Genomic DNA, 20,832 nt, shown 5'->3' with positions numbered 1-20,832 from the left:
CTTCTCCCTTTTTATTTAAAAGTGTAAACTTTTTAAAGGCAGCAACTGAGTTACTAAAAGATTATTCAGTAGGAGTCGCTCACTATTTTTTACCCTTTGCAGAACTTGTGGACTGCAGAGACTTGCATTTTTTGTATATGGAGTAGGGAAGAAGCACTGGCCACTCCTTTTTAAAAAATGGTATTATGGGAAGCTTAAATATTCTTTGCCTTAGGGGCAAATGCTGTGGCAATGTTTGAATAAACTGATCGAAGAGATATGTATCTTACATTTTTTTACAAAAATGCAAATGTGTAAAAGTAGTGTATAGAACATAGGACTAAGAGTCAGGAGAGTCGTATATTTATCACTAAACTGTTAGTGTCGCTTTTGTATCTTTGCTCCTCAGTTTCTGCTTCTGTAAAATAGGAATAATAATACTGTTTGTACTTCACTTTGAGATCTGTGGATGAAAAGTGCTATGTAAATGCAAAGTGCTACTATTATTCATTATTATTATTAACCATAAAATAGTGATTGGTTTCCAAGAACAAATGCATACTCTAATATAGACATACAAATCTATATTGCTCTTCTTTACAATTGGGCACATTCTAAATGAAGCATGGGTAATCTTCTATGAATTAAAAGCTCTGTTCAACCAGAATTAGTTTTTGTAGATGCTGGCCCTCAGAAGTTCTTTAGGTCTGCTGTGTTATTCAACCAAAGAAACTAATTGTAATTCTTAAGGGAGGACATCCTTTCTTCTCTGTCCTTGGTAAGCCTAACTAGGCATGCTGCCACCTCAGCCCAACCCCCATTCTCCAGAACAGAGGACTAGACTCACCCAAATTGGTTGATTGTCTCTCACAGCAAATGCTTGGAAAGTCCCCCAGGTGCCTGTATTGCAGAAGTGAGTTCTTTCCCAGCTGACTAGATTTTCATTAGCTGTAGAAGAACTTTAAACAGGTGTGTAACAGGCTGATCTGCCCCTTTAAGGGACAGGGGCCATGGGGCCAGCCAGCTTTGTTCAATTATTAGATCCTGCTGGGAAGGAAACAGGTGATCCTTATAAAAGACTGAGAGCTCAGTTGGTGAGGTGCTGCAGAAGGGAAGGTGATTCCTATGGATGGCCCTGGAGCAAATAGACAGTTATATAGTGAAAGACTTCTGGACCCATGCAGTCTGTGTTGGTCAAGGGCGTCGCTTTATTTTTCATTACTCTGCTAGGTTTTGTTTGAATTAATAAACCATGTCCTTAAGAAAGGCCCTGAAAGAGATCTGGGCAAGGTGTTTAATCCTTCCTAGACTGAAGAATTAGGCCAGCAACCTTACAAGGTGAAGTAAGAGAGCAGAATTTTGATTATATGCCTTTCTTGGTGAAAGCATCTGTTTCTGAGGCTGTTATGAGAGTTGTTTATTTTAGCCATTCCTTTTTCTTTCCCAACAGCTGGAGTAACCTAAATTTTCTGGTGAACTTCGAGAATTGGCATGTCAACTAGCAAGAGTAATATATGCAAATTATTAATTATTTATTTGCAGTATTGGCCACTACTTGCTATGTGTTAAGTCCCTGATCCAAAGAGCTCACAATCTAAGGAAATATGCCTTCACCTGTTGCTAATTTGATTGTCTTAGTGAACATTTTCAGAAGTGCTTAAGTCCCCTTTTCAAAAGTGACTTAGGAGCCTAACTCTAATTGGAAATTCCTAAACGACTTAGGAGCTTGAATCCTGTTTTTGAATGGACTAAGTCATTAAGCCTCTTTTGAAAATGGTACCCTTTGTTTTGCCTTTGTCTATCTTTTTTCTTGTAGTGGTGCCCATCACTGTAGTAGTATCTTTCCCTCTCACTCCCCAAAAGTATCCATTGCAATCAAAATTCTTTCCCCCAAAGAACTAAAAGATTATATGTATTAAAAATAAACAAGATGGACAGCAAAGCATGTTTCCCTCTTACCCAGCATGTTGAGTTGCCACACAGGAGAATTATTCCAAACTAGGGCCATAGGATGCGTATGTGTGTATTTACTTCTATAAGTATACAGCATTGTATGAATAATAAAAGGTAAATGTGCAAAACAAATAAGAATTCCTACCCCAAAGAGTATGTGGGCCAAATATACATTACAAAAGAAGGCCTTCCATCATAGATTGACTGCTAAGGAACCAGGATAGCTGATGTCTTAGGGCCCGGAGGATCTAGAAAGTCACAGAACTGCTAGACTCAGTAAGTTTTATAAAATGAATGAGTTAATTTCAAACCAAGTTGGTCCTTGGTCTTGCACCTTTCTCATTTGTTATTTCTACTGATGAGTTGCTCTAACTTTTAGGAATAAGGACAATTGATGAGGATGGGTTTTTATTTTTTATTTATTTGCACTGGCAAAATCCTATGATCTATGAATAAAGAGTTTTATGTAAAGTTATAAATTGTCATCTGTGAAAGCTGATCATAGGTGCTACAAGAAACAGTGAGACTGATCTTCCATTAGACCGTTTTTTTTTTCAGTTACCTAATTGATCTTTATCAGTATTCGACTCAGGCTTTTATTATATATTTTGTAGAAATGGTGTAAAATATGTTAAACTGCAACCATAAACTGTCTTTTAAAACAAACATCATGAACCTTAGTCATTGCTAGCAATCAGGCAATGGTGAGGGTAGGTATGGCATTGCACAGTTCTTTATTGTTTCATATCAAAATTATCCCTGTGAGGTTCAACAGTGTGTTTTCTTCTTGAATGGTAATATGTGAAGAGATGGAGAAATAAGGCAGAAGAAGTAGGGTGGGTTGGAATGGAAGGACTCAAGGAACTGAGAGTGTTTTTTGCATTTCCATATTTCATGCACACTTTGTTGGTAGTGTCTGAAAGTTGTTGTCAGTGGCCTATGTGAAAGAGTTGGAACTCTCAGTTCAGTTCTTAGCGGAGGACTGTCCATTTAACAAAAACGATCACTGTTCATGTGGCACTAATTGACTCCATTGTTGACAGTTTCAGTAGAAAGGCCAAGGAATGAATGGGGATGGAGGCTTAGTCCACTCTAGAAAAGGTCTGCTGGTATAGCTACGCTGGCAAACCCTCTTAGTGTAGACAACTTACACCTGCAAAAAAAAAGTGCTTTTGACAGTATAGCTTGGGGTTGTGACATAAAGAGGGTTAGGTAACTGGGAGGGAATAAAGTCCCTTTTTGGAGGGAGATTTTCAGGAAAGGTCAACAGTTAAGGGAGGGTCAAAGTTGGGTTCAATTTGGAGAGTATGGATAGGAAATCTACAGATGTGGAAGGGAGGTCATTTTGGGGATGTTTGCAGAGGAGTAATGGATGCACTTGCAGTGTAGTGATGGAGGAAAGAGGGGAAAAGCAGAGTGAACCATATGTGTTTGGAGGGATCAGAAATTGTGGGTGAAAATACCTACTTGGAGCAGTTTGAGTGCATACTCATCCACAGTGTTGTAAGACAGAAAATGTACCCTCTTATAAAGTAGGACAGATACTTGCATGGTACTTCGCATGCTCTGTCACTGGTATTTTGGCAAACAGAATAATTGTTTGATTGAGTAGACAGGAAAGATGTCTGTTAAAAATGCATTAATGGTTTAAATTTCTATCATTTTTCATCATAATATTGCTATGTTTATTAATGACATGCCAGATTTAAAAATTATTGCCAGATGTAAAACTGAATTCAAATACTGTTACTTTTAAGAATCAATCAAAATATCTAATTCATACTGTGTATGAAAGCCTCCACAAATTAATTTTATCAAATTGTTATTCAGTGCCATAAGTATGGCTGTTTTTATTTAGTGTACAGGAGTGCAAAACGTATCAGACTGAAATTTTAAAATAACTGTATTTGAAAAAAATGCTGTCTTGAGCTGAAACTACTGTATTGTAAATTTCAGCTGAATGATTTTTCTACAGGCAGTTACAAACTCCTGAAACTCGTGGTTTATAATGGAAAAGCTTGATTCAGCCTTCACTCCAGCAGCAGGCACAGCATCGCTATAATTAAACCTTCCTCGCGTTGATTCACAGCCAGGATTAGTCGCGGAGAGAAGAGAGAGTTTAATCATCGGGGAAGAAGAAAGACGAGGGGACGATTCAAAGTGGGAGCAGAGGACTTCTGAGCCTGATATGGGAACGATTAAAAATATAGTATAATGCTGAGAAGCGAAGGAGTTAAAAGCCTACGGTTCCATCTTTACTCAGTCAATTTAGCAGCGACATCCACTCTGTGGTACTTTGCTACCTGAAGTCACTTTCCATTCTGAGTCCAAGTGGGAGAGAAATAGAAGGCAGACAAGCGGCAAAATGCTATCTAATGCATGCTTACTTCGCTTGCCTTCAAGAAGCAAGAGAAAATCTCCAAGGAGCTTTTAAAGGATGAGAAGAATCGGAGAAATTAGCAATAGAAACTCGTCTTAGGTCATATCTAGTCCATCCCTCTGCCTGGGCTGGGCCGTTAGTTTTATTCTCCAGTGCCAGCTTCAGTCTCACAGAGCAGCTCTAGAGCTTGCTCCAGTCTCTTCTGCGCTTTGTTCTCCCCAGCGCTCCAGCCCGGCTCTCGGTGCTTGAAGCCACGAGGCTTCATCATCAGCTCCCTGCGTGACCCGGAGTGTTTTTGCGGGGAGAGGGCAGCAGCTCTCGCTCCCTGCGGCAGCTGCTCCTCGCGGAGTCCGGGGAAGTGAGGCAGGAGCTGTCCAACTTTTCAGCGCGGTTTCCCCGCGGCGCTGCTGAAGGGGGAAAAAGGCGGCAGCCTGCGGAAAGGGCTGCTGAACAGCTCCCCGCTGCTCGGGAAGCAGCAGCCGCCTGCAGCGCGGAGGTGCCCCCGCCGGCCCGCCCGAGGCGAAGGAGCGAGCATGGAGGCAGAGGACGGCGGCAGCTGCTTATCCGCGCTGGCCAACAGCGGCGACAGGGCTGGCGGCGGGGGGAGCCTGAAAGCCCCCAAACATCTGTGGCGGCACGAGCAGCCCCAGCTCCGGCAGCCGCCGCCCCAGTGCCCCCAGCCTCCTCAGCCGCCGCCACCAGCCTCCCGAGGCCGCTACTTGGCCGGCAGCGGCAGCCGGGTGAGGCACCGCGGCTACTCGGACACGGAGCGCTACCTGAACTGCCGAGCCATGGACCGCGCGTCGTACGCCGTGGAGACCGGCCACCGGCCCGGCTTGAAGAAATCCCGGATGTCCTGGCCCTCGTCCTCCCAGGGACTCCGACGGTAGGAAGGGGCTGGGGCGCGCTGCCTGCGGGCGGAGAGCTCCCGCTCTCCCTCCATCGCCGCTCCCGCGTCCCCCGCTCCTGGCTGGTGGGGCTGGGGGGGGGAGGCTGGCGGCATTGGGGTGACTGCCAGGCGTTCCCGCCATCTGCGCCCGCCGCCCCCCCCAGCCCAGAGCCCCCTTCTGTGCGCCCGGCAGCTGTTTGACAGGAAGGGCCATTGCTGGGGGGTGGGATGTGAGAGGAATCCGTGGGGGAGGATGACAGGGAGGGCTGGGTAGGGGCCGGCAGGACAGAAGGGGGGGGGGCACCAGGGCAGAGGTGAGACCTGTAGTGAGGGCTTTGGGGAAGGGGGTTGGGGGGGGCATCAGGACACAGGCGCGAGGGGAGGTAATGAGGGCACAGCTGCGGGGGAGAGGTGTATGCTGTGCCAAGCCACCTTGGAATTGGGGGCCACTTACTTAGCAGCTGAGTCCTGAGTCAGGCTGTAGTCGGATGGCCAAGAGGAACCGAGGAAGAACTTGTCTTTTTATCATACAAGTAGGGAAAGACTTTGACACCCCGCCACCCCCACCCAAAGCAACCCACCACCAAACACGTGGCTGATTTGGGAAAGTTTGAGAGCAAAATGTATAATCATCTTCCCCAGAAATGTGTTCATTCATTACATAGGTTCATTATAGCACATCACCCAGTGCAGAGCGCCTGGCTTAGCGGGAAGGGACCCCTTTCTCGTTCTCCCTGCTACTCGCTCCTCATTAAAGAGAATCTAAAAGATGCACTGCTGCTTTCATTACAGTGCTATCTTAGGAATATAAAATGTTGGTACTGAGAAGGGGAGGGAAGGATGAAACCTGTGCTGTCAACATAAGGTTCCAATAATAACCGTTTTGTGTGAAGGTGAGCAGTGTAACAGATCCAGGGTTAGAGACTTGCTAGGATTTATGGGTTAAATGGAGAAATAGACTAATGATTTTTTTTAGTCCATCATATTAACATGGTCCCCTATTAAGTGAGCTATATATTATTTTGCTGTGTGCAGCTAAATGGTCCCTACTTTGCAGTTTATGGGCTATATAGAGTGATACCTTTTTTTAAACTGAACTCTGTTACAATCAATGTGTAGTTTTGCTATAAAACTGATGGCAGGGTGTAGTTCAATTTATAATTCTTCATTTGCAGCAAGTGGAACCACTTCCTTTAGTTGGAAAAATGACACCTTTGAATCTGAATATTAGGTGGACATTGTGAATAAAGGCTTGTAGTGAAATGTGGGAAGAGGAACTTTGAACTGCAGTTAAATATTGATAAGATTTTTTTTTTCTAATTTGGATGGTCAGACTCTTACAGTGTGGTATGCTTTGTGAATAAATACCAGAGAATTATTTTGTGCATACTAGAGCTCTACAGTAGGTGACCTTGTGCATGGTATGATTGTGCCCCTCTGGTAAACTGTGAGACGCACACATGCTCTCTTGCACTCAGTTACTCTGTTTCTGCACAACACTAGCCCTAGTCTCCATTTTATAAATAGTACATAAAAATAATTTCAACAACTAAAATTTAGAATTGTATTTTTACTTGATCTATCTTTAATATCTTTTGTTTCAAGTGACAGTTCCACTATTAAATCTTTGTATCCCTTATGTGAGCTTGTGTTTGTCCATAATTATTACATTGATTTTAACACAGAGATTTAAGTGAACAAATAATAATGTCTAAGAATGAACTATCTTCTATTCTAATAACCATTTGAATGTATTACAGTATTTCAATAGATAAAAACATTCACTGTACGGTTTAGGATTTTAGTTTTCAAGAATAAATGTTGATTCTTTACTTGAAACAAGTAAAGTAGTATAGCTGGTGTGAATCACAAAATGATGGCATAAGTATTCAGCATTTTCCCATATTGTGACTGGTCTTAGCACATTCTCAGGGTTGCATGTACGTAGTACTCAACTAATCAGTTAGTGAGAGGGTGAGAAGCCAAGGGAAAAAATGCTGCTATTGCTTTTTCCCTTCTCTTTTTGTATCATTTTGGAGTTTTTAGTAACTAATTCTTCTTCAGAATAGAGAAATGTGTAGGAGCTTAAAATTCTCCGTGAACATTGTGTTAATAATATTGTTTTGACTAAACCATGCTACTTTATAATTCAAGGGTTTGTAGTGGTTATTTTCATCTTATGTTCTAGGAAACACATGCTTCAGATGCATCTATTTTTCTGAAGTAAGGAAGGAAAGTGATGTAAGGAAGCTTAGCTAAAGTGTATTTGTTGACAGCATAAATGAATACACAAAGTAAAATATTCTGATTGAAAACAGGTAACGGTTGAATGTAAAATCAAAATGGACTGTAACAAATTCTATTTAAATGTTTAAAGATATTGAAGAAATTTCAGAAAGATCAGGTTTTCTAGAGCTTTGATAGGGGATCACTTACAACTTAAATCCCAAGTGTTATAGCAGTGTTGCTGTTTTCATTATAAACAAAAAAGTACCTGTAGCAATATACTCCCTTAGTATTTCTGTATAATTTGTATTTTGCGCAAAATTTTTTGAAAAGAAGGTAAGTCTTTAGGAGTACTTCAGTTCATTTTTGGTGACTTTCCAGAGAAGGCTTTGTTTAATTTGTGTTTTTAGTACTACTAGATAATTTAAGCTATTTGTCAGAAGAACATCTCTTTAAAAATGCTTCATGGATGGATCGATTCCCTGTGGACATACTGGCTAGTATGATGGATGTTTCTAATTTTTTTTAAATTCATAAAATCAGAAAATAGGACACAACTTGTTTATAGTGTCTATGTAGAAATGGATATCATACCATATTGTATTAAAGGGATACAGTTAAATAGTGTTAACTCAAAATTTAGATTGTGTATAAGAGTTTTTACAAAATGTACTGGAGTGCAATTTGAAAATTTGGTCATGATTTTTTAAAACCTACTCAGTGAAAACGTTTTTAAAGTTCCTTCTGTAGTGTTTTAAGCTTTACCTGCAAAATACTCAAACTCATGCATAACTGTGTTGTGCTAGAACATGAGAACAAGAAAGTGAATTTGTTAAAACCAAAGTTAAACAGGCCAATCTAGTTTTATTATCCAAACTGAGGAAAATGAAAAATTAAAAACAACTTCCCCCAACCCCCAAAAAGTAAGCATAAATGGCAAAGAGAATTAGGTGTTTAAAAATGCAGTTTTTTATAATATGGTACTGTTTTATTAATTATATTTATTACAGCAGTGTCTAAGGACAAAAAAAAGAATGGGGCCCCACTTACAAACAGAGTAGCAGACAGTCCCTGCCATAAAGATCTTACAATCTAAACAGACAAGACAGACACTGGGTGGAGAAAAGGGCAGAACACAAAAACAAGTGAACAATGTGATAGTGAAAATGTCATGTTAGTTCCATGCATCTTGGGGGTGGAGGACTGAGGGAGGCTGCAGGGAGTTGGTTAGGAGGGGATCAGCTAAAAGGAGAACACAGAAAATGAAATATTGTTTATAAATATAATTTTAATGCAGTGTCTCTTTATAATTACCACTGCACTTCTTTAAGAATAATTTATTGTAGTACACTTTTTTCAAGAAACCCAACAATATTTCATTACATAGAAAAGTACATCAGAATCATTGTGTCATCTCTTCTTAAATGGAGAATTATCCCCTGTATTTTAAAATTTGAGGGTAATCTTGAATTCATGTACACAGGAAGGCTAAAGGAAGCAGTGTAGTTCATTAGGTAGTTGGGAACTAGAAGTCAGGTGACCTGGGATCTTTTCCTGACTTTGCAACTTGCTCACTGTGTGGCCTTGGACATGTCAATTAACTTATTGGTTCCTGACTGTGGTTGTGTATAAAATATGGATAGAAATACAGCAATTACTAATCTCTGTTAAAGTATTCTGAGATAATTGAATGAAAGGCGTGATATGTAAGTGTAAAATATTACTGAGTTTAACTTCACCACGTGGTATTTTCATCTCCAGTTTTTCTATTTGAAATTTGTGACTTCAGAAAGGTGCAGGATGGAGCTGATGATGTAGTAAGTAAACACTGGGATACATCTTACATATACAACATTTCAATTTACCATTGGGGCTAGTTGCCACGTCTCTACATAATATTTCTGCAGCCTTGTAAACCACAATCTAAAGGACTACAGGTATTTGTACGATTGTTTTAATATAAAAGAGGTCTGATTTGTTTTGCAATTTTATTACAGACGTCTCTTCTAAATCTACTCTATTTACTAGTCAATTATATTGAAGGCAAATAGAGGAATGTGAAATAAATACAGATTTTTTGCAAATAACTGGAATACCTGCTCCATTTGGTGAGTTAAATGGTTTTATGTTAGTAATAGGAAAACGATTTGACTCAGATTATTCACTTGTCCTCCACTGTTCCAAAAACTTTGAGTTCCGGATTCCTGTTCTCACAGACCCAGTAATCTATCGTCTGTTAGACTCCAGAACCAGCCCTTCTTACTGTAAAATATTTCTGGACAGGGTGTTGCCCAGGTTTTTAGAGCTCTGGGTCATTTCAGGCCAGATTTCCCTTTATACCCTGAGGGCTAAATGACCAAAAAGTACATGGTGCAATTTGTGTGTGTGTGTGTATATTGTCATAATTTCAGGCACCTGTGTTCCCCCTCAGTGGTCCACCAAGGACACCCACTATTATTATGAGTTTCTGACTCCCAGATGTCACTTCTCCTGGGCAGAGACCAGCGTCTCACTCCCTCCTAACTGGAGATTTTAATGCTGCACATCATACACCACAATGCTCCCTGTCATACACCATAATATCCCCAGCAAGCCAAACTGCCTAAAAATGCCACAGTCTTTTCTCTGCTTTCCCTCCAAGGGCTATGTCTATTGCCCACAGTTTTAAGTTACCACACAGATCCTTGTAAGGGAGCATATTCATTCTTAAGGTAAGAGCATTGCTGTGAAAACATATAAAAAATTAAGTTTCTACACATGTGTTAAAAAGTCTACCAGAAGTCACTCCCAACTCCAGCCTGGGATTGGATTTTCCCTGTGATTACAAGTTCACATCTGTTTTAGAACCAGAACAAAAGCTGGGCACATCAGCCATTTATTTATGCAGCTCAGGCCTTTGGCCTTGGCCTTCTGTAGTATGTAATCAGCAGATGATGACCACCTCCTTAGGACATAGCTTCAAAAAGGTTTTTGTATAACCTGAGTTGGGGAATTTGCATTAACATCTTCCTCAGGATTCCCCAGGAGTTCCACTTAACCCTTATGTTCTCCAAAGTTCATAGCTGTCTAGCACATTTTCAATATATTCTTTTGAACTCCCCGGTCTCACATCTGCCCTATCTACACCCCCCCACTCCAAGAGGTTATGTACAATCCTGGTACCTCATCACCCCCTTGTGGCATAGCTAGTGAGACGCAAGGTTTCTGTGGCTACAGCTCTAGGTACTAGAAAAAATCATTATCACTTCACAAATCTTGGCAAAAAAAATGATTGATAGCTCTAACAGAATGCAAGGTTCTTTTCATCCCAAGTCACACCTTTGATCTTTTGCTCAGTTTGAAACTTCTCTTTTGATCAAGTATCAGAGGAGTAGCCGTGTTAGTCTGTATCCACAAAAACAACAAGGAGTCTGGTGGCACCTTAAAGACTAACAGATTTATTTGGTCATAAGCTTTCGTGGGTAAAAAACCCCACTTCTTCAGATGCATGGAGTAAAAATTACAGATGCAGGCATAAGTTCTTTTGATCAGTTATTCACCTTAGTTATGCCCTGAGGACCTCCATGCAATCCAAGACAAGTGAGGGCTATGGTATTTTCAAACTTGACATACCAACAAAAACAGCTTTTCAGAATGTGGTGACAGCCTGTATAATAGCAGTAATGTTTAGGAGATTTGTCATTTACTTCTCTGGCAGCTGTTTATTGCTTTGTTTACTACTAAATTCAAAGTGTTATTGGCACCTAGATATTGTAATGATTGGCATACTTTGAATCCCTGAAAGATACAAATACTTTTCTGAACTTAATAAATATTGTTGGACTAATGTCCATTATGAATTGTCCATAAAGTAATTTAAACAAATAATTCTTATATATTTCAAAATTGCATTGATATAAGTGACTATAGCATCCTACTTTTAATTTTAATTTTCCTTCCAGTGATTGCTTCAGTTTTACATCTTCAGATTACTTAGTTATGTGATTTGAAATGCTCTGTAATTACAAATAGCTAAGTTTTATGCTGTATGAAATTATAAGAATAAATATTGACTTTTAAAATGAGGGTATTTATATTTGCAAAATGTTTGTTTGAAGAACATTCATTTCATTGCATGTGGGTGTTGGTTTCCTTCTTTGTTAAATATAGGAATGTGATACTTGCGTGTGACATGTTCATCTTAATCAAGTAAAAGTAAAATGGAACAATTTATATTTAACAGACATTGCCTTATTCTTTCTGACCTCTTTTTTCCGAAATTTATTACAATCATTATTTAATTTATTTCACAATGGAAACTGTATTCTCTAATAATTCTTCAACCCTAATAGAACCAGAACCATTTAAATTAGGTTTCAGTGTAGTCATGTTTAAATGTTATTTGAAGTACCTGTTCAAGGAATAGATGTACTTCTTACAAATAAGCTAACATGAGGCAATAGTGCCAGCTCTCTGGTGTTTTTTCACCTTTCAGCTGACCTTCCATAAGCTGGAGGGGTCAGAGCTGATGGAACATCCACTATCTGTGTACCTGTTGCCCCTCCAACTCCTATCCATATGAATCCTGCTGGAATTTCCCAGGCAGGTTAATTTTGATCATCATCAACTTAGGTAGGTGTCTTTTCTGCATTCTGAAACCTCCTTCAGGGGAGAGATCCTGGAGGCAGCCTCCGTTAGGGAAACCTGTGAGACCAAGCCTATTTCGGAGATTTTTTGCTATGTGACAAGTGCATATATGAGTGGAGAGGCAAGAAAGGGCAGGTCTGAAACATGTGCAGAAACACAGGACTTTTGTGCAGATGGCTTTACATCTATATGCATAGGCCAGGATGTACAGGTTCTGAGACTAAACCTCCTGCTGATTCTGGGGATGTGGGAAAGGTGTGAGGAAAGGATATCAGACAAACCCCATTCTTTACAATCTAAAGAACAAGGTTCACAGATCCATTACAATAGGTACTTTATTCTGCTTATAGCTTGGTGGCAGAACCAAACTTGTCAGTCACTGGTAGCAAGAGAATATCATGTCTACCTGGCTCAGCCAGGCCTCCTTGCTGTAGAGTTTTTTTTTCTGAGGGAAATGCTATACTTTCATTTCTAAGTTATGACTAACAGTGTAGCTCAATAATGTCTCCATCTAATTTCAGTCTGTGTCCTGGGGCTCCACTTGTCTTTTTGCAGGGGAGATTGTCACACTTCTGGGTGTGTCTACTCTGCAATTAAACACTCCTGGCTGGCCTGTGTCAGCTGACCCAGGCTCATGGGGCTCAGGCTAAATGGCTGTTTAACTGCAGTGTACATGTTCAGGCTCAGGCTGGAGCCCAGGATCTGGAACCCTCCTGCCTCGCGGGGTCCCAGAGCCCAGACTCCAGCCCAAGCCAGAATGTCTAAACCACAGCTAAACGGCCCCTTAGCCCTAGCCCCATGAGCCTGAGTCAGCTGACACCAGCCAGCTGCAAGTTCTTAATTGCAGTGTAGATGTGCCCACAGGCTGCAGGGAGAGAACTAAGCTGAGAAAAGCCAGAGAAAAAGGGAAGGGGCTTTGTCCCCTTCCTCACCCTTGAGTGTTTTGTTGGAGAGTTCAGTCTTTGATTAGGGCAGAGAAAGTCCTTCCCACTCCAGCCTAGACGAGGCATGGTTGCACTGGCCTTTCTTTCTGGGCAGGAAAAGAGGCATGCAGGATTGGAATAGCTGGCTTTGGGGGCAAGCATCTCCATGAGGCCACTGTTGCCGGAAGGGCAGCATGCCAGAACAAAGATTGTGCCTGGATCCCACACCAACAGCCACATCTCTTACAGTGTAACTCAGCCACCTATTCCCATTGAGCCTCAGAAAGAAGGCACAACAAACATGATAGACATTGCCAGTACTGGAGAGTGGAATAAGGGACCTTTGGGTCCTGCCCCTTCCCCTGTCGCCACCTATATAACAGACCTCCTCGAGCATCCCTACTCCTATCCCAACCTGTGGGGAAACATAGGTTTATCTGACCCATATGGACCTCATACAGTAGAAATGGATAGAGCCTCTAGGAAACCTATTTTTGTACCCCGGGTTAATAGCTTCCCTGAGAGAGAGACAAGTTGGATTAAGCAGAGTGGAAACTGCACCCAGAACTATACTATCTCATTGAAAGTCAATTAAATGAGCTGGCAGTTAATCTCCTTGCACCTATAAACAGCAATAAAGCACCCTGTGAACTCTCCATATGTCAGGACTTAGGATACAAATTTTGAATTATCTCTTGCATGGTGGGGCAAGGTCTCTGCTATATTCCTTCTCACCTCTTCCATTGTTTCCCCGGGGCATACAAAAGATAGCAAGGAGAAAGTACCAGTGAGATACTGTTTAACCTAGGCTTGGACCTTTCTATGTCAGTGTCTCACAGAAGAAAAATGTTAAAAAATCCAGTCCTCCATACAGCAACAGACATATTCAAAATGGATACTTGGATCAAGTGATTATTGCTCTCATGGGTCATAGAAAGAATTTAATGAATAACTGGCTGAAGCAAAATCCATTATTCAAATGCCACTTTAAACAAGTGAAACATAGCCTTTAATTCCTCCAGGATGACGTTGTTGTGACTGTATGAATGTCCAAGCCACAAGATCTAGTCTTTGTACTGTAATGTTCTTAGCATGTTCACAAGAAGTTTGTATAAACCCTGACGTTAAATGCTTCTTTAGGAGCATCTATCCTGATTCCAGCCCCATAAGGTTACAGAGCATGATCTTGGAACCTCATTCTGGTCCTAGTAGTAGTATTTTAAGTGAATCCCTGTGGCAGGTGCCATTATATCTCCTATCCATTAAAGTAAACGTTAGGAGCACTAATAATCTCCTAGCAGAAAAGTCCTGTGTCCTGTAATGAGATCTGCTAGCTTGCCATATGGCTATCAATACTTACATTTACCAAATTCTGCGTATTGGTCATAGTCTTCTGTCACAAATGGCATTGGCTAAAGACTTTTTCATGCTTCAGTGCCCAGTGGATGATCTAGGATCCCTAATATACCTCATTTTGGGATGTCGATATGTAAAGGATTATCCTTCTTCCCACTCTGGCGGCACACTGCTGTGAAAATCTCATTGCAACAGCTGATCTCAGCAAAATGAAGAATAGAAACATTTATCTATGCTTACTTGAAAATTTTGTTTCTTTGAGTAATAAGGTCCATGTACCTGGCCAACCCTGAAGACAAATGGATCATCCAGAATAGAGATGAAAATTGGCATCCAAAGATTCAGGTTTATTTCATTTGGGAAAATTAATCCCCACACTCTGCAGCAGGAGAAACTGTCATATTTTTCCTTTACAGTATAGTTAACACAATGTGTAATTTTAGGATAGTAGAATGGAATTATCCTGGCTATTTGTCCTGTAGTTATCTCGACTACAGAGAACTTCACTCATCCATTCCCCTGCTGCCAATGATTGACAGGTCTTGTTCTGCCTCAAACGGCAAGTGGGCTGAAGCACCCATTTAAAAAGATTTGTGGACCTTAGAATGAAGAAAGGAAATTTTCAGGTAAACGCAGTTTAAAATGTTCCTATTTTAAATTTGATAGAACATGGAGAATTAAACTGATGAACTGATCACTGTTGCTCACTCTAAGATTCAGCATAAGTCATTTTAACTAAACCCTGAGTTTTATTCAATTTTTGATCCACAAGTAGAAACTATAAATCTCCATATAGTACAAACAAAATGTTAACTTAGTATGATTTGTATTATATTTATAGGAAATTGTAAAACTGGATTGTATAGAGTGCAATTTTGGAAAACGATTTATTTTTTAAAATTCATGAAAATTTATGGAGAATATTAATTTTGGTCTGCATTTGTTTTTCAGGGAGTAAAAACCAGAAGCTTGGACATGTGTAATAGTACCTGTGGGTCTTAGCTACTTTCCATTGATTACTTTAGGCCAAATTAATAATAATAATTAGAACTGAGCAAAAAATGTTGGCCAATATATTCACCGAAAAAAATGCAGTTTCAGGTGAAAAAAAACTATTTTGTGAATTCAATCCAAATTTGCAAAAATAGTTTTAGCCAAAAAAAATTAATTTTTTTAAAGTTAAAACATCTTATTTTGAAATTTAGCTAGCTTTATTTAAAGAAACAAACAGAATCCCTGAAAATAAAACAAAGTGGAAAGATATTAATTTTATGTCAGACAAAACATTTTGTTTGACCCAAAAGAGCATTGTTTTGGTTTTTCATTTCAGTGAGGAAAAAGAAATTCCATTTCAAGTCAATCTAAAACTTTTTTTTTTAAAAAACTCTTTTTGTTCAGCCATCACACTGAAAAATCATTGTCACAGCTCTAATAATAATAATAATATTTAGCTCTTATATAACACATTTTATCTGTAGATTATTTAATTTCATGGCTGGTTTATGTGATTCTGTGGTTATGGGGTTTATCCATTTGGGGCTAAATTAAGTGAATTGCTGAATGCTATCAGCCCTTATTGTAGTCCGTTCGAGGTAAGGATGCTCATTACTATGCAGAATCAGGCCCTTTATAATGCTTCCCTCTTCCACCATAACCAACAGAATTTTTCAAAATGTTTGAGAAATTATTACAGTCAAAAAGGGATTTTTTTTTAACTGCACACTGTGGTAATCAAATGAAACTGCTTATTGTAGTTTTGTTCTTCAGTATGTGCATCCAATTTTTTCTTTTCTTGGTGACAAGTTCTCAAGTTCCTTTCTACATATGAAGTCTCCATTCCACAGACTCCCCTCCTCAGGGGATGAGAGAACAATTTAATGGGGGTCTTCAAAAGCTTCTAGAAACTGTGTCTTACCCTCAGAGTATAATCAGCCAATAGTTTGTTCTTATGTTCTACTGTGTCTACACACAGTCAGCAAATGACAAACTTTATTTCACTGGTTTTATTGCCAGAGAGATTTTGGGTGGAGTTCTATCAAAGGTCATAGAACCTTGTCTCCACAAAGTGCAGTCTGGTTATATTAAACTCAGGCCTGATCTACCCGTAGGCTGATCTAGCTGCATTGCTAGTTGTGTATTATTAGGAAAATCAATTTGTAATCTATATTGCAAGGATTATTTGCTTTATTATCTTTTATTTTATTCTACTGGCCATAGACAATATAAGCATATAGTGGTGTTTTTTATTTGATTACAGAATTCTGTTCAATTTTAATGCACTGTCTAAAAGACTTTTGTTTTTGAAGTAGCCACTCAAGCCTAATTCTGATAAGTCTGCAGTCTCATCATAGACTATGGAGAACAAGGCTTTTTATTGTAAAAGTACATTGTCAAATAATTCAGAAAAGTCATAGTTATGTTGGATGATGAAACTAAGAGGTTTACATTCCTTCCACAGTATGAGCTATTACAAAATGTGCAGGTAGAAATATCTGCCTTTGCTTTCACTTGACTGGAGAGGTATGCTGGTGTTTAAAAGGTCTCTACTTCAGAATGGACAATCAGTTTTCAATTTCAAATAACTTCCTACAGGAAATGATTACTGTATTTTTAACACATGTTCATTTTCATGGCAACCCTCTTTAAGATGAGGAGAAAAACTTAAAGTTGGGTGTACAAAAGGCAGACATCCCTTACTGAACATAGCAGTTCAATATGGATGGAGAAATTTGGTAGTATATTTATTAATGAGAAAGTACTAGAAAAAGACTTTTTCTTACATGAAAAGTATTTTCTAGTGCAAGTTCTTTAAAGAAGCATTATGCTGAGCCCTGGCAAACGTGTCACTGTATATTACAGAGACAAAGTGGGTGAAGTAATATATTGGACCAACTTCTGTTGGTGAGAGAGAGAAGCTTTCAAGATCACACAGATCTCTTCAGATCTGGGACATGTACTCAGAGTGTCACAGCGAAACAGAAGGTGACCAGATTGTTTAGCATAAGTAGTTAATACATATTTCAAGGGACCATTCAAGGTGAAGTGACCCATTTTCTCCATATGAATGGAGGGGTGTTAAGAAGGTGGGGGAGAAGCAGCTGCAGGGAGGGGAGTGGGTGTTAATGGATTTTAGATTGTTGTAATAAGCCATACATCAGTGTCTCTATTCGGTCCATGATTTTTAGTGCCTTGCAAAGTTATACATTTAAGCTCCCAGGCTCATCTTTTGAAGGTGTTGTGCAGGTTTCCTTTGAGGATGAGGACTGAGAGATCAGATATAGAATCATTGCTTTGTGAAAAGGGTTCAACAATGGGTGATATGCTGTTTTTGTCTTTTATCATTTTCCTGTGAGTTCATTTGAGAGCGTTGTGATTGTCTAGTTCATGGTGCTTTTTTGTAAAGCACTTGTAGGTAAGACAGAGCTTCTGAGTAGACTGGATACAGCTCATGGTACGTGTATTCAATGTCCTCCATGGTACGTTTTCGGTGATGGGCACTGTATTAAAAGTTTACATATCAGGGGACAGATCCAAATCCTATTAAAAATCTATGGAAAGACTTTTATTTATTTCTGTGACAGATGGACTGGACCCCAAGAGTGTAGATTCATTTAAATACTTTCTATTCTTAGAAAAATCTTCTTGTACTTTGGCACATTTAAAATGTAATAAAAATATCCTCATTCATTTTTTTCTGCAATAAACATTTTACTTGCTCCTAGTTATTTTATGCCTTTTATAATTTCAAAAAGAGTAAAGGAAAGTGTTAAACCCTTTCATTATTACTCTTAATTCCTCTGACTCAATGAAACCTACCACATAACTTTCCAAAAAGAATTATGTATTAAGGTAGAACCATGCAGTATAATTTATGGATATCAAAAGTGTAAGTGCTACACATGTAGACATATCCAAGATAGCTGTGATCTACCTAGGCTGAATAACAGCAGCAGCAAAGGCACGGTAACTTAGGCTGTACTACCCCCTTTCCCCTCCCGCCCTGCCCCTAATCCTGGGTATATGTCTGAGCTGCTATCCCGTGTTGCTGCAGCTTCACTACAATTATTATTCAAGCTAGTTAGATCAAAGCTAGTTTGGGTGTCTGTGTGGTGCAGTCACACCTCTGATTTCAGTGTAGACATACACTTTGTGAAGCTTGATGGTTTCAGTGCATAGGAATGTTGTGACACTTCTTTGTGGTTTTGATTCACACGTGACCTTATTTCTTGTGTTTTGCTTTGAGTTTTGTTTTTAAATTAATTTAAAAATTGAAAACAAAACACAACCAAAACCACAGACTTGAATAGTTTCCAGGGGGAACCATTTCTTAGCCCAAGTTTATTCAGAATATAGCCCAGGTTTTCTTTTAACTTGATTTGAGCTCTGGTTCTATAATGAAAATTTTACAGAATTCTGCAAATTTCTATTCATTCATTAGATGAAAGTGAGAATCATCTTTTGAAAACGACCTTAAATCTTCCAAATTATGTGGAATTTATATTTGTTTACAATGCTGTTAATTAACTTCAGAAGACTAATAGACTAGTTGTAGCATCTAGATCTGTTCAATGCAATGTAAATGAGATTTTTTTCTTCATTTTTACTTATTGCATGTACAGTCTAAGATGTTAGTGTTATTATTTTGACTGATTTTTATCTCAAGTTCATTCAACAATGTCATACTTCTGCAGGGGTGATACAGAGAGAGGCTAGAGGTTTGCTATGGTGCAGAGGTGTAAATGTACTATACTTGTGTGTGCAGGATGCAGAGCCCCTATTTGGTCATGGCCAAATTGAGCGTTAGCTCTAAGTTCACTTTCTTTCTCTCTCTCCCTCCTGCACCCGGCCCACCCCTATGCCCCCCACTCCGCAGGGCCTAAGGAAAGATGAGGTAGGGATGGATATTACAAGACAACACTCAGGGTCTCCAGGAACAAGGAAGGAAAGTCCATAGGAGTAGCTGCTTGGAGGACATAAAAAGAGAGGATGTGTTGAAGAAAGGAGGTCTCCATACTTCATCACTACAGGGCTGAAATAACTAAATCAAAATACTGGGCATAGCAAGGATCATTTACTGTCAAAGTTGTACATAGTTTAGGTTAATTTGTAAATTCTAATATGAAACAATTCAGAGATACAAGGAAGCAACCTTTTTTTCTACATAAAATAAATGTATAGTTCAGAAGCTGGAGATCTTTACATAAAATATTAATAACTCAGAACTTGCTGGTTTCCAGTCCCTGCTCCAGGTTGTATGAAATATCTGAATAGTCTTTGGAACAGCTTCAACAGGAGAGATTGAGAGACACCTACCTCAGAATTATCAGTGGGCACAATTTAAATTCCTGCTCCACATCAGACAGAGGGGAGAATTGAATCAGGATCTCCCACATCCCAGTGGAGTGTCCTAACTACTGGGCGAAACATTATGAAGAAGAATAGCAACCTCCTCTTCCTCTGGCTGTTTTGTGAATGGCAGCAAAGTCCCCTTCTGAATTTAGCCTGAAAATTTATTTTTTGGCTAAAATTATTTGGCAAAGCTGTGTCAAATTTGCAAATAGTTTGGACTGAAACTGTACTTCACAACTGCTTGTTTTAAAAATGTTGCCCAGATTTTGTTTAGCAAGACTGAAGTAAAACAAACTAAGGCCTCATCTTAAAATATTTATTTGGGTAGCATACAGAAAATTAAATTATTCATTGTAAAATACCTATGTCAATTTAAATAATATATAGGAGTGCAGAATAGTCCACTTGAATGAAAGTAATTGGTTATTTTTATCCCTGTGCAAATGTACCCTTTTGATATCCAAGGTAGGTGCTATGCATGTAAAGATTACAGAATATTGAACTAGAGATTTGTTATGTAGGCCATAAAGGACAGTTTTGCTGTGAGGTGGATGAGGCAATATCTTTTATTGGATTAAATTCAATTGGTGAGAGAGTGAGAGAAGCTTTCGAGCTCTTCTTCAAGTCTGGGGAATGTACTCAGAGTGTCACAGCTAAACACAAGGTGGAACCGATTGTTTAGCTTAAGTAGTAAACACATATTTGAAGGAACCGTTTAAAGTGAAGTAAAATGTTAACACCTCATCTATCATGGCGGCGGAGGGGGGGTGTTGGAGAAGATTGGGGTGGGGGAGAATGGGTTATAGATTGTTGTATTAAGCCATAAATCCAGTGTCTGTATTCAGTCCCTGATTTTTAAGGACTAGCAAAGTTATGAATTTAAGCTCCCAGGCTCATTGCTTGTGAAAAGGGGTTAATCATAGGTGATATGCTCTTTTTGTCTTTTATCACTTTTCTGTGTGAGTTCAACATCTTCATTAATGATCTGGATGATGGGATGGATTGCACCCTCAGCAAGTTCACAGATAGCACTAAACTGGGGGAGAGGTAGATATGCTGGAGGGTAGGGATAGGGTCCAGAGTGACCTAGACAAATTGGAGTATTGTGCCAAAAGAAATCTGATGAGGTTCAACAAGGACAAGTGCCGAGT

General features: G+C 39.4%; 1 protein-coding gene across 1 annotated transcript in view; it reads left to right on the top strand.

The window, feature by feature from the left end:
- The first annotated feature begins 3,914 nt into the window (after positions 1–3,914).
- PDE4D (phosphodiesterase 4D) overlaps positions 3,915–20,832 on the top strand; it is a 749,511-nt gene continuing 732,593 nt past the window's right edge. Inside the window, exon 1 of the mRNA XM_048851539.2 lies at positions 3,915–5,198. Within this exon, the coding sequence (XP_048707496.1) occupies positions 4,846–5,198 (353 nt within the window). The 5' untranslated portion in view covers positions 3,915–4,845. The remainder of the gene's footprint in view (positions 5,199–20,832) is intronic.

The sequence above is a fragment of the Caretta caretta genome, chromosome 5 (assembly GCF_965140235.1).
Source record: "Caretta caretta isolate rCarCar2 chromosome 5, rCarCar1.hap1, whole genome shotgun sequence".
In the NCBI taxonomy this organism is placed as follows: Eukaryota; Metazoa; Chordata; order Testudines; family Cheloniidae; genus Caretta; species Caretta caretta.
The sequence above is the reverse complement of the archived record's forward strand: the minus strand, read 5'-3'. Positions and strand labels throughout refer to the sequence as shown.